This window comes from Cetorhinus maximus, chromosome 13, assembly GCF_964194155.1.
Source record: "Cetorhinus maximus chromosome 13, sCetMax3.hap1.1, whole genome shotgun sequence".
In the NCBI taxonomy this organism is placed as follows: domain Eukaryota; kingdom Metazoa; phylum Chordata; class Chondrichthyes; order Lamniformes; family Cetorhinidae; genus Cetorhinus; species Cetorhinus maximus.
In genome coordinates this window covers 95,213,970-95,228,373 of record NC_135891.1, presented here as the reverse complement: position 1 = coordinate 95,228,373, position 14,404 = coordinate 95,213,970, and the positions used below count along the sequence as shown (strand labels likewise).

The 14,404-nt window shown below is 42.7% G+C and overlaps 1 protein-coding gene across 2 annotated transcripts in view; it reads left to right on the top strand.

The window, feature by feature from the left end:
- Positions 1-14,404, top strand: part of adamts10 (ADAM metallopeptidase with thrombospondin type 1 motif, 10) — a 185,015-nt gene that overhangs the window by 80,949 nt on the left and 89,662 nt on the right. For both annotated transcript variants that reach the window (XM_078555843.1, XM_078555844.1), the window contains 3 exons: positions 5,479-5,522; positions 9,768-9,873; positions 11,691-11,837. In XM_078555843.1, the coding sequence (XP_078411969.1) occupies positions 5,479-5,522; positions 9,768-9,873; positions 11,691-11,837 (297 nt within the window). The remainder of the gene's footprint in view (positions 1-5,478; positions 5,523-9,767; positions 9,874-11,690; positions 11,838-14,404) is intronic.

Here is a 14,404-nt window from a genome sequence, read left to right as displayed (position 1 = left end):
CCTTTTTCCTGTGTAAACTATCTGGGGCAGAGTTTCCACTTGTTTCCGCTCACAATATCAGCAAAATTAAGGTGGCATTGACTGAACCAGCACAAACAGTTGGGGAGTTTTCAATGTAAGTTATGCCCAAACCAATGAGGATTGTGTTTTCTGTCGTCGTTAACACTGTTTCCAGATTCAATTTGCCCAGATCAGGCCCCAATTGAAGGTTGCAAGATTGTGCTGGTTTGAAAAGAATCTTCAAATTGCACTTACCCGCTTAGCGAAGAGGCACGACTAAGTACATTTTATAAGTTATTTTCCCATGTCAAAAAATATTAATTTACTAAGACACTGGCTCATGCGGGCCAATTAAAATATTAAATGGTCAATATAGTTTTTGTAAGGTAATTTTCAGTGATTTAAAATCAAGTTCCTCACTGCAGAAGAACTATACAACCTTATTAAAAATGCTTATTTTTGCTGATATTCCATTTTCAGCTGTATAAATAAAACTGCTCCAGGGTACTACTCTTAAAAACATCAAGGAATGCTTTTTAATGAAAAGAAACAATTACATTCTATTAAGCTGCCAAATTGCACTATTTCATGAAAGATTTTAAATTTAGCATGCAATTGTATTTTAGCGGAGGCTTGCATTGTAAACTAACCAGTCTATTTGGTCGCAATGTCACAGTTGTGCACAAAGCAGAAATTCTAGCTCATCTCCAAATTTGAAAATGTTTCCATGTTGCGAAGAATGCAAAAGAAAAAGGGTCAGGCTGATGAAATGCAACTTCTGCAGCCTCTCCTCATAACTCAGTATCCTGGATCTTGCAGTTAGCAGCAAATGAACAGTACCATCTATTCACTACACATACACTTGCCCATAGACTAGGCTTTTGCAGTGAATCTTGCAATGGTTAGAAAGCCATTTCAGTGCAGCACGTCCAAAGGGGATCTGGAGCTTTTATGAGCAGGGTCAAGCCACTATATGCCTCCTTACCCAATCAGGTTGAAGAATTCTTACTGCAGCATGCAGACACTGAAATTAAAATATTTAATTCAGTGACAAATCATGTGCAGAGTTACAAAACAGAGAGGGGAAGAAAGATGAGATTGAGAGTGATAGAAGAGGCAAAAAAAAAAGTTTTTCTAATGCTTCAACAATAATATAAAACTTGAATGAATGAGACTCCACACTTGTAAAAGTTAGTCTCAGATTGGATATTTGGCAGCAATTAAGTCTTAACACACCATTAAAAGTCCACTAACACTGGAATGAATAAATGTCATGTTTTTCTGGTGAGTTTAGTGGGCAAGTACCACAATGTCATGGGTTCCATATGTTGCAATGGAAATTCCCTAGTGTGATCCCAGTGTAGTGATTCGGTAGTTAGGAAGGCAAATGCAATGTTGGCATTTATTTCGAGAGGACTAGAATATAAAAGCAGGGATGTGCTGCTGAGGCTTTATAAGGCTCTGGTCAGACCACATTTAGAATATTGTGAGCAATTTTGGGCCCCGTATCTCAGGAAGGATGTGCTGGCCCTGGAGAGGGTCCAGAGGAGGTTCACAAGAATGATCCCAGGAATGAAAGGCTTAACACATGAGGAACGTTTGAGGACTCTGGGTCTATACTCGATGGAGTTTAAAAGGATATGGGGGGATCTGATTGAAACTTACAGAATACTGAAAGGCCTGGATAGAGTGGATGTGGGGAAGATGTTTCCATTAGTAGGAGAGACTAGGACCCGAGGGCACAGCCTCAGAGTAAAGGGAAGACCTTTTAGAACAGTGATGAGGAGAAACTTCTTTAGCCAAAGAGTGGTGAATCTATGGAACTCATTGCCACAGAAGGCTGTGGAGGCCAGGTCATTGAGTATATTTAAGACCGAGATAGATAGGTTCTTGATTGGTAAGGGGATCAAAGGTTACGGGGAGAAGGAGGGAGAATGGGGTTGAGAAACTTGTCAGCCATGATTGAATGGCGGAGCAGAATTGATGGGCCAAATGGCCTAATTTCTGCTCCTATGTCTTATGGTCTTATGGTATAGTTACTGTTTCCTATCCTTTTCCAACCTCATGATTTTGCATTTGTTCAAATTAAATGAGATCTGCGACTGATCAGCCCAAATCCCAAATTTGTGCTGATACTTCTGTATTTGATCAACATATTCCTTGCAGTATCTTGCAGTCATTTCTAGTTCAATATCATCGAGAAACTTGGGATAGTTTTGGCTCCACATTCCAAATCATTTATGTGCATATCTAAACAGCAATAGGCCAGCAATGATACCTGACCCCAGTAATTTCTTCCTTCCATTCTAATGCAGTTCAATGGATAATCATCCTTTGCTTGATCAAGGCAATGAGTAAGGGGCCTTGATTTTGTAAACCCAGAGCTCGTTGAGTTTATCATCACAACTGAGAACAGAGGGTACAGAGGAGTTTGGAAGAGTTGGTTAGTCGTGGTAAAGAGAAATTATTGGTTGACCATCACCATCGGAGCTAGGACTTGTTCAGAGTGAAGGCAACAAAAGTGGGAGCAAGACAGTTGTTGAGCAAAATGAGGGAAGCAGCAATGCCAATATGAGTGACAGGCAGAGAAAATAGAGCTGGAACTTGGAAAAGTAGCTACCAAGGATGTCAGAGGAGAGCTATGTCCAACGGTTAGAAATGGCTGGAGGCTGTCAACAGCAAATGAACAGCACCATCTATACACTGCACCTACACTTGCCTATAGACTAGGCTTTTGCAGTGAATGTTGCAGTGGTTAGAAAGCCAGTTCAGTGCAGCACATCTAAAGGGGATCTGGAGCTTTTATGAGCAGGTCAAGCCACTGTATACTTCCTTACCCAATCAGATTGAAGAATTCTTATTGCAGCATGCAGACTCTGAACCTGGTAAATTAGAATATTTAATTTGCCAAAATCTGGTGATTGTACATATGCAGTTAAACACAGAAACCAGGAGGTTGCTCTCTGACTTGCCCTACTCCTCCAGAAGCTTCACTATACTGGAATCTCACTAGGGAATTTCCACTGAAACATATGAAACCCATGACATTGTGGTACTTACCCACTAAACTCACCAGAGGAAAATGACATTTATTCATTCTAGTGTTAGTGGACTTTTAATGGTGTGTTAAGATTTAATTACTGCCAAATATCCAATCTGAGACTGGCAACTAATGTTTACAAGTGTGGAGTCTCATTCCTTCAGATTTTAAATTATTGTTGAAGCATTAGAAAAAAACTATTTATTTTTGTCTCTTCTATCACTCTTTTAATCTCAACTTTTTTCCTCTCTATTTAGCTTTCTGTCCATGATTTGGGAAAGTGTTTGGGGAAAGAGATTAAAAAATCAAGAATAAAATAAGAAGAGGAAATAGCTCAATAATTTAATGCTTCAGTACTTCTGCATTAAAATTTACAATAGCATTGCTGCAATAATGTTTCTGATCATTTCAGTATCTTTCTGTTCTACAATCCACATAGGGGATGTACAGGATGATTCGGTAGGAGCTATCATTAGCAAGTGTGTATTTCAAAAATCAATAAATTGTGGTGTTAAACCATTGTTTAAATTGTGTTAAGTAGGCTACGGGTCAACGTGAGCTGATAACCCATGTTGCTGGAGGCACAGTCTACAAAAACTACAGGAGAGGGGCTGGGACCTCATCTCCACTCCTGGAAGTTCTGTATGCCTCATATATATCCTTTGATATCATAGAATTCAGGGGAGGAAATTTCCAGGCTGAGAATTTCCACATCTCTAGCTTTGATTCTGTTGAGTGGTCAGCATAGCAGACTGAACCAGGCATGCTGACCCCCAGCTTGGAAGATGGGTTCAGCCTGGCAACACTTAAGACAATGGGCAGGTATTTCACAGAATCACAGAATCACACAGTGAAGAAGAGGCCCTTCAGCCCATCGAGTCTGCACTAACACGTGAGAAACACCTGACCTACCTACCTAACCGCATTTACCAGCACTTGGCTCATAGCCTTGAATGTTATGACGTGCCAAGTGCTCATCCTGGTACTTTTTAAAGGATGTGAGGCAACCTACATCCACCACCCTGCCAGACAGTGCATTCCAGACCGTCACCACCTTCTAGGTAAAAAAGTTTTTCCTCACATCCCCCCTAAACCTCCTACCCCTCACCTTGAACTTATGTCCCCTTGTGACTGACCCTTCAACTAAGGGGAACAGCTGCTCCCTATCCACCCTGTCCATGCCCCTCATAATCTTGTACACCTCGATCAGGTCGCCCCTCAACCTTCTCTGCTCCAACGAAAACAACCCAAGTCTATCCAACCTCTCTTCATAACTTAAATGTTTCATCCCAGGCAACATCCTGGTGAATCTCCTCTGCACCCCCTCCAGTGCAATCACATCCTTCCTATAATGTGGCGACCAGAACTGCACACAGTACTCCAGCTGTGGCCTCACCAAGGTTCTATACAACTCCAACATGACCTTCCTACTTTTGTAAGCTATGCATCGATTGATTAGGCAAGTGTCCCATATGCCTTTTTCACCACCCCACTAACATGCCCCTCCGCCCTCAGAGATCTATGGACACACATGCCAAGGTCCCTTTGTTCCTCAGAACCTCCTAGTGTCATGCCATTCATTGAATACTTCCTTGTCAAATTACTCCTTCCAAAGTATATCACCTCACACTTTTCAGGGTTAAATTCCATCTGCCACTTATCTTCCCATTTGACCATCCCGTCTATATCTCCCTGTGACCCAAGACACTCAACCTCACTGTTAACCACCCGGCCAATCTTTGTGTCATCCGCAAACTTACTAATCCTACCCCCCACATAGTCATCTATGTCATTTATATAAATGTCAAATAATAGGGGACCGTGTGGTGTATGCCACTGGACACTGGCTTCCAGTCACTAAAGCATCCTTCTGTCATCACCCTCTGTCTCCTACAACTAAGCCAATTTTGAATCCACCATACCAAATTACCCTATATCCCATGTGCATTTGCCTTCTTTATAAGTCTCCCATGTGGGACGTTGTCAAAGGCTTTGCTGAAATCCATATAAACTACATCAACTGCACTACCCTCATCTACATACATGGTCACCTCCTCAAAAAATTCAATCAAATTTGTTAGGCATGACCTCCCTCTGACAAAGCCATGCTGACTATCCCTGATCAAACCTATTTGATGAAATCAACCTCTTTGTAAAGGAAGCCAATTGGCCCTTCATAAAAAAACACCATAAGACTGCTTTGCAAATGGTTGACCAGCAATTTTACCTGTGCCTCTCTTCCATCAGGTGCCCAAGATGTCACCATGGTGGCAGAGGTATCCACCCACAGGCATTATTAAAACCTGCCTTGACCCTAAAATTGGGTCCAGAGTGGAAATTTTTACTTCATTGCACCCTACGCCAGTGGAGTGGTACCACTGAATTTCAATCTTCTTGCCTTTTATTCAAGTTGCTTGACCTATTTTTTGTTTCTGCAGGTATGACATTTGCATCTACAAGAACAAACCCTGTGGAACTCTAGGTATGTTATCATAACCTGTAATTTGGGTTTAAAGCATTCAGTATAATCGTATTTCTTGATCTCCAATCTTGCTATTTTTTTCTCTCAAGGATTGTATTAGGATGTTAAACCAGCACCATAAAAAACATTACAGACAGCCTCTATGCATTAAAAAGGAAACTCAACATGAGCTTTACTTGAATAAAGCTTTTTCAATATGCCATTCAACTTTTCTTCAAATTATTTGGACTGAATACAGCCAAATGAACACCTTCTGGTAGAGACTGATGAAGAGCATTCTTTCAGTTGCACTATCAAAGTACCACAGCTGCATCTTGGAATATTTATGTACACTGGCCAGAATCTTCGACTCGGTGAGCGGGGCGGGGCCCGCTCGCCGACACGTAAAATGACACACGGTGACGTCGGGTGTGTGTCCCGATGTCATCGTGTGTCATTCCAATTTTCAGTTCAGCGGGCTCACACTGGGGTTGGCTGCGCGCCCGCTGAACTGTCAAAGGTCTATTAAGGCCATTTAAAAACTAATTAAGCCACTTAACATAGTTGCCCGTCCTACCTTAAGGTTGTCGGGCAGGCGAAGAGCCCAGGTGGTCTTCACATTTATCATGAAATGGGCAGGATGAATGATTTATAAGTGAAATAAAGGTTTTCATTAAAATTTATAGACATGTCCCAGCTCATGTGACACTTTCACGTGAGGGGACATTTCCTAAAATTTTTTTTCTTTATTAAAATTTGTGAAACTCAAACAAATCTCCCTGAGGCAGCCCTGTGCCTCAGGGAGGTTTCTGCGCTCTTTCGCGCCCGCTCTCACCCAACCCTCCCGACAGGGACAAAATTCTCTCCACTGTATATATTCAGACCCCAGGATCTCCCTTCAGCTAACCACTTGATAATTGTGGCCAAAAATATCAACTAAAAATCCAAGTCCAGGTCTTTAATAGAGTTCGGTGCCTTCAACAGTTAGTAACATTCATAAATATTAATAAAATAACTCAAAAGAGATTTTTAAAGAATTTTTAATCATGTTATGGTAAAATATTTTGGTGTATTTTTTGCTGAAACATATAGACCTGACCAGCTGAAAAACTAATACTGTCTGGGGGATGCACGCTGTTATCAATGTGCAAACCGGCTAGCAACTTTTGGCAGAGATATCCTGTGAATTGTAAATCACCTCGTTGTTGGCCGATTTGTACTACTGAGACATTAGCTTCACAAAAACGGCATTTCACTCTCAATTTCTTCACAATTACATATTACTTGCCCATTGAACTCAGCACAGAAAGCTACATCTGGTAATTAGCAATGTAAGATGCAACATTGGCCTGCCCACCTGATCTGCATGATTTCAGTACCAGTACCTGCACCTCCACCTCCAGTGCTCATCTCTTCTTCTCAATGCTGCTGCACACTTTACAAACAGCAGGAGGCACCGGCAGTGTTGTTTGCCAATTGCTTGGGTATTTTCTTAAAGGCAGGCTGCCTCTTAAAGGGAAGGTGGAAATAAAAGGAAATCCTTGCATACACTTGGATCCAGACTGACAGACACCACTGGAGAGCCCAGTGGTACAGATAGGCAGGAAAAGAGATGGCATGGTCCTGTGGGGCACCAGAAGTTCCTCAAGGACCACCCTCAGAAGGAATTGAGAGCAGGTGGGTGGGAAAGTCAATTCCCAGGGTATGCACTCAAGAACCTAGCAACTGCTACAAGAGGTCTAAAGGTCTCGCGTCAACATAACTTTGCATGACATCTCCTACCCACCATAACACGACCCTCTCACACTGCCCAATGCACTACACCTCCGTCACTCACCCAGCAGCCCTTATTGGCACCCAGGGATCACACTTATCTCCAAATACTCCACCTCACCCTCTACCACCAACAATTGCTGCCAACCTCACACCCATCTCTCACGGCATCCACATACCTCCAGCTGTTCAGCTATGCAGGCACATTACCCAAACACAGTGCTACACAACCACTGGCATTCTGCCCTCCTCTTGCAGAGCAAGGTGGCACACAATAGAAGGGAGCAGAGCAGAACTGGCAGGGGACAAGGACACCTACATTCCATGAGCCTTACAGGGGAGATGGTTCTGTGCATCATGGAGTTGCCTGCAGTGGGGTCCATCGCCATCGATGAGAACATTGAGGATGATGGTATGTTCCTGCCTCATGCACCTTCTCAATTCCCAGCTCTTCCTCATGCTACAATCTGCCATGATGAGCAAGCTGCTGATGGGGTGACCATGGACTTCTTGCTTCCCACCCCACACTTCCTTCCCTCACAACAACCGCCCCCTTCTGAGTTCCTGCTTTCAGACAGCCAAGAACTGCGGCCTGCGCAGAAAGAGAGCACCCTCACATCACTAATGATGAGGCTCCGATACTTGATCTGACACTCACAGCTACCAGCTCAAACACTGGCACAACACTTACTTTGGAGGCTAGTATAAAATTGGGATAAGACTCAGATGAGGACCTCAATTGGACGGCATGCAGGAGAGCTCCGAATGGCTGTACACACTGAGATGCCGGGTGCATTGGCTGGCATGCCAGGCAGCCTCTGGTCATTTTCAAGAAACATGGAGAAGTCTGGCACTAACTTGGCAGTGAGCATGGCATGGAGGATGCCCATTCCACAGCCTTTGTTTCATCTTCCTGTCATGGTACAAACCCAGAGGCACTGTCACTGCTGCTTCCAAATCTCTTGCAGCCCTTGTGTGGACAGGTCACCTACACCTCTGTCATCCTGTCAATCACAGTCTCTGGCAAATACACCAAAACTTTCAAACAATTTCCGATGGGAAAAGTTCCAGATAATTAGCGGCAAGTTGAGCGCCTGGCCCTTAGGTAACCCCAATGCAGGATCCATTTTATTATTTCATTTTTTTTTAAAGAATGGACATTGTAGGCATTGCCAAGAACTGCATTGTCCAATTTTGGCATCCTAGCCGTGAGGTCAGGACCGCAGTGTTTCCACTCGGGGACGCAGCTGCATGCACTCATACCAATGAAGAACACCATACATGTCACGCGGGTAGTGCCTATGGCCCTTCCAGCCACAGGGAATCTAGGTAAGCCCACAAACAGCACTACGTAAATGAATTTTGCGGCCAATATGTTTCGGTGACTTCCTAATTTTGGAACAAGAGTAAATTTGCAATGGGTTTGTAATTTATTTCACTATCTTTTCATAGAACGTGGAATAAAAGTACATGAATATTTCATCTAATTTACATGTTTAATTGGAAGGGGAAATCTCTCAGCTAATTGGTTAATTGAACAGATAAGGTTTTATTATTAAAGTGCCCATCCCATTGTTCCAGCCTTGTTGAGGAAAAAGTAAAAAATGTCTGGAACAGCTCAATACCTTCCTAGTGCTAATCACCTGAATTTTATGCAGCCCGTCACAGAGCCCACTTACCCACAGGAGCGGCCCTGCGGTGGCAAAACCTCCCCCGATTAAGTCGGAGGGAGAAAAGGGCTGAGGCCAGGATTCCTGGCCGCTGCTGGTGGGATGTCAATTAGGTTCATTAATGAGCCCATCGACATCCATTATCCCTGAACTCGCCGTAATTTAGTGGTGGCTCAGGAATTAAATGGAATGGCTTTCCCGCGCCCTCGGAAGGTCTCCCAGCAAACCCTGTCAGGAAAACGGGATTCCCATTCGTTGGCAGCATGAAGAGGTGCCGGCTTCTGATTGGCCGGCTGCTCTCAGTGAGTGGGACTTCCACTACTGGGGTCCTCAATCGCAGGGAAGCCTGATGGTGACCATTTAATCGCCTGCAGGGCACTTGATTCCATCAGCCCTTCCCCACAGAACTGATGGGGGTTCCCTGCCGGTTGTCTGACCAGTGGGCAAGACCCTCGTCAGTTATCTGAATCCTGGCTGATGTGTGTAGGAAAACTCACACCACAGTTAAACAGAGGGAGCTGTTATACTTAACCTTATGTACTTCCCAAGGGTCAGTGCCACCTGATTAAATTGTTTACCAAGTCAAGTCTTTTTTAACGTTCCTGTCTATATGTTTCCTTGTTTTGCAAATAAGATTGTTGCAGTCAGGTTTGCTGTTGATAGCATTTTTGATTACACGTCAAATCAATTTTCGCGCTGTGTGGTAGCATCAACATCCTTCCAAGGTCCATATCCTTCCATATTCTGCTAAGAACCAAATTGCTGATACCTGTGTTTGACTATATCCTTATTTTTCCAAGCTAAATGAACAATCCTGTTGCAGGTTTAGCTCCAGTGGGTGGCATGTGTGAACCAGAAAGAAGCTGCAGTATCAATGAAGACATAGGCCTGGCAACTGCATTTACAATCGCTCATGAAATTGGTCACAAGTAAGAGAAATTTTACTATTATGGGTAACATCTCCTTTCTGTGAAATGTAAAGCTAAAACCATGATTCATTTCAAACACCTTTTTATAACTGGTGATCAATAATATACCTGACCTCAGGTAAATTAGACTGTGGAAAATCAGCCTTTGTGAATAGCCAAGTTCAGCCAGACAAGAAAGGCTAATAGCCTTCCTCCTGTTGAACTTTGTTTCTCAATGGTTCTTAGTCATATAATTGGAGTCTTCTTACTTGTACAAGAAACTCTACCATTATTCAAGCTGTTCATTGGCATGTCTGCAATGAATTGTAATTCCCCTGTAAATTATCAATCTAATATTTCTCCACTCGAGTAGATTTTCCTCTTCACTAATCTGGGGATTAGTGCAGCCCTGTTTCCTGCTCAGCACTCATGTTCAAAGCCCAGCTAGGGGGCATGCTTGTGTCTGGCATGTATACAGGCTGTGCAAATGGAGCAGGGCAGGAAAATCACAGAAGCCTCAGTAATGGCAGGTCCCTTGTGCCTGCCAGTCACCCAGTGGGCACTTCTCAGTGGAAATCTACCTGGACTTTTCCAATGCTTGCTTTGTCTGCCTCCCATGCTTTGTTTTACTGGAAAGACCCAAGGCAAAAATATTCCATTGCACCATGTCTGGCATGTCGCTGCTGATGTCCCTGCGACAGCCTGCATAAGCAAGGAATAAGGAATGGGCTTGCATTTTTGTAGCGCCTTTTATGATCTCAGGGCATCCCAAAAATCTTTTCAGCCAATGAAGTAGTTATGAAATAAAATCACAGTTGTAATGTGTGACTGTGACAGCCAATTCACAAATAGCAAGTCCCACAGATAATAATGAGATACAAGGCCAGACATTATTTTTAATTATGTTGATTTTGAAAGATAAATATTAAAATGTTGTCCAGAAGACTGGGAAAGTCTCCTTGCTCATCTTTACATAGTACCACTTGCCCTTTTCCTTCCACCTAAGAAGGCAGATGTCCCCTCTGGCAGATCAGCACTCCCTCAGTACAGTACCAAAGTGATATCCTAAATTTATTCACTCAAGAGTCTGGCATGGAACTTGAGCCCATGACCTTCTGACTTTTGAGACAGGTTTGCGTAATACCTACAAGCCAAGGTTAATACCCCTCAAGCCCCCTCCCTGCTGAATCAGCAGATGGGAAGGAAAGTCCTGTGGATCTGATATTTCATGCAACAAGGAAACCGTGTGTATGCGTTATTTTCCCAGTACATATGCCTGCTACATTCTTCCCTTTCTCCATGTAGGGGATGTGGAACACTGTACCAGGGGGACTCCCATTTTCCTAAAAGAGATGGTGCAATCCAAGAGGTCCCGAACTCTTTTCAATTACTTCAACCCACAGTGCATCCCTATTGCAACAGGAAATTTCACAATTTGTATCCGCACAACAGCCAAAAGCAGATTAGTTATGTCTTGCCAGCTTTCTGCCTGCCTCATTAAATTTGTAAGCAATTTTAATGCAGGTCAACGAAACTCAGCGCCTGTTTAAATGGGAACTTGTGACCTTCAAAAGTGGAGGAATCCTGTGTTCATCCAATTTAAATATTGCCTTTTTGGGACACAATACGGTGGCTTGTATCTGGCATGAGCGGAAGTTCAGATGAAGCTGAAATAAACTAGAAATGCGGGGTATCAATTCTCTGCCCCTTCTTCTATATTGTTCCCTAGAATAAACTGTAAGAGCATGTAGTGAAAAATAAATTACATACATTAAAATAACTGTAATGGATATCCAAGAGTACATTGTCTTGTTTTACTGGGCTTTTCTTTCTTTTAGCTTTGGTATGAATCACGATGGAGTTGGAAACTCCTGTGGTCCAAGAGGTCAGGAAACAGCAAAGCTGATGGCTGCTCATATCACTGTGAAAACGAATCCTTTCATCTGGTCAACGTGCAGCAGGGATTACATCACCAGCTTTTTGGAGTAAGGAGTCAGAAAATATGATAAAATACAAAAACGAAAAGTAGTCAGCTGTCATTCAGGGTCCATGCTGTGTCCAAGTTTTGGACAAAGCAGCTAATAATGTGCTTGTAATTGACCGTTACATTTTTAAATAGTACTTTGGTCTTGTTTTATATGAAAACTACAGTTTGAAATCAATTCAGAATATGGATTCAGACTCTTGAAATGGTCTAAACTTGGAGATTGTGCATTGACTTGTGTTGCAGCCAGAGGCTAAAGTATCTTGTTTTGTAGCTCTTTAGATTTGCACTTTACAAGCACCGAGACCAGGCTTGTACATATCTGTGCTGCTGTGATTTTTCAGGGACGTTGCAGTGCCCAGTATAATTAGTTGACACAATTGAAGTACGGTGAATGGTGATGTTGTCCTCAAGGGTCAGGGCTTGCTTAGTAAATAAGGTGCAACAATGCAGTACTTACTCTTTTACACGTGAATTAAGAGGATCGGAACCCAGATATAAAACATTACCATTCAACCAAAGAGGAGTTATAAGAAAAGCCAAATTGCATATAATAGAAAAACTCGGCATAGTGTTTCTCATGGACAGAATGCAAGCTGTCACCTGCACAGTACAATTTCTTAAATGAACAGATTTGATTAACTGTTAAATGGTTTGAGTTGGGCCAAGGTCTTAATATTCACAAATAAATCCAATTCTGGTTGATTATTTCCCAACCAGTTTCATAGAAAAATTATTTGATTAGTATATGGGTTTTAATTTAAGTGAAAGCTTCAAACACCTTAATAAGTTGTAAACATTTTGTCACAGCTCATACAAAATTTCCACAGTGAAACATCACAGATTCATCTATTGTGCATGTGCAATAGATAATTGAAGCCTAACTTTGCATATCTGAACACACATTGTTACATTCTCAATGATTCTGTTGTTTAAAATAGCCAATCTAAGAAGCTTGAGAATCTGAATATTCATACTATCCTACTCCTTGATAAATTTTAGACATTCAATGCAGGACATGGAGTCATCTTGCTCTGCATCTGATCGATAGGCTATGTTCCACTGTGTTTGCCAATATGATGCACCTCAGTGTACCTCTTTATGACACATTCATTTGTAGCATAAGGTATTAAAAACCAGGCCAATGTTTGAGTTTTATAATTACAAAGGAAAACTATTAAATGAATAATAATTTTGCCAAGTAATTTTATAAACTTAGATGTTCTACTCCATAATCAGTTTTATTGAGCTTGGCAAGAGGTTAACAATGGAATGGAAAATGGATTGCAACTACAGTGCTGTAAAATAGTCCCACAGTTATTGCAGAGAAACGGAAGGTGCATTTATGTAATTTGCTTCATCCCATTATACACATTACAGTGCAGCACAAAAAATCTTTTTTTTTTAAACAAATTGTTTAGAGACTTCACTTTGGGAATCTAAGAAACCTTAGGCCATTTAGCATTGCAGTTACTTTCACTTTATCAGCAAAGAACATTCGTCATTAATGTGGCATTTCCATTATTCAAATGGCTGAACGGGATATGCATCTATGCTTTAGTGATGCATATAACCCTTCGATGACAAACTGTGGCAAAAATACTGTCGGGGTGTTTTAACCCCCAAGGATGGACAGGGATGCGGGGGAGGTTAGAAATAAAAACGAGTTGGAGGCCCCGATAATAACGGGGTTAGGGGGAAGAAGGTTTAGCTGCCGCAAGTCCCCCAAGTTTGGGTTTCCCTGAGGCCCTGCTGAATTTAACAGCAGGAGCACTTTTTAAAACTTCTGAATCCATTTTCTGGGCTGCAGCCAGCTAGATTGAGAGGCTGGTTGGTGGGTGGACCTGGGCCTCAGCAGTTGAGAGATTGGGGTGGGGTGTCGGAAAAAAGTGGGAGAGGGAAGTCAATCTTTGGTGGGGTGAGTTCAATCACAAGTATGAAACCAGGTTTGCTTGCTTGTCTCAGGAAAAAAAGCACTCACAAGCAGTTTAGGAAAGTACTTAACCTGTTCCATCCAGCCATTCTCATCTCCCTCAGCTGCTGGATTAAATCCGGAACAGAGAGAAAACCTTCCATTTCATTGAGATATTTAAATAACCGGCCCCACTGCTCAAGAACAGGTTAGTCATCCACCACACCAAACAACCTACCACACCACACCACCACACCAAACAACCTACCACACCACACCACCACACCAAACAACCTACCACACCACACCACACCACACCACACCACCACACCAAACAACCTACCACACCACACCACCACACCAAACAACCTACCACACCACACTACCACACCAAACAACCTACCACACCACACCAAACAACCTACCACACCAAACCACCACACCAAACAACCTACCACACCACCACGCCAAACAACCTACCACACACCACCACACCAAACAACTTACCACACCACCACACCACACCAAACAACCTACCACACCACACCACCACACCAAACAACCTACCACACCACACCACCACACCAAACAACCTACCACACCACACCACCACACCAAACAACTTACCACACCACCACACCACACCAAACAACCTA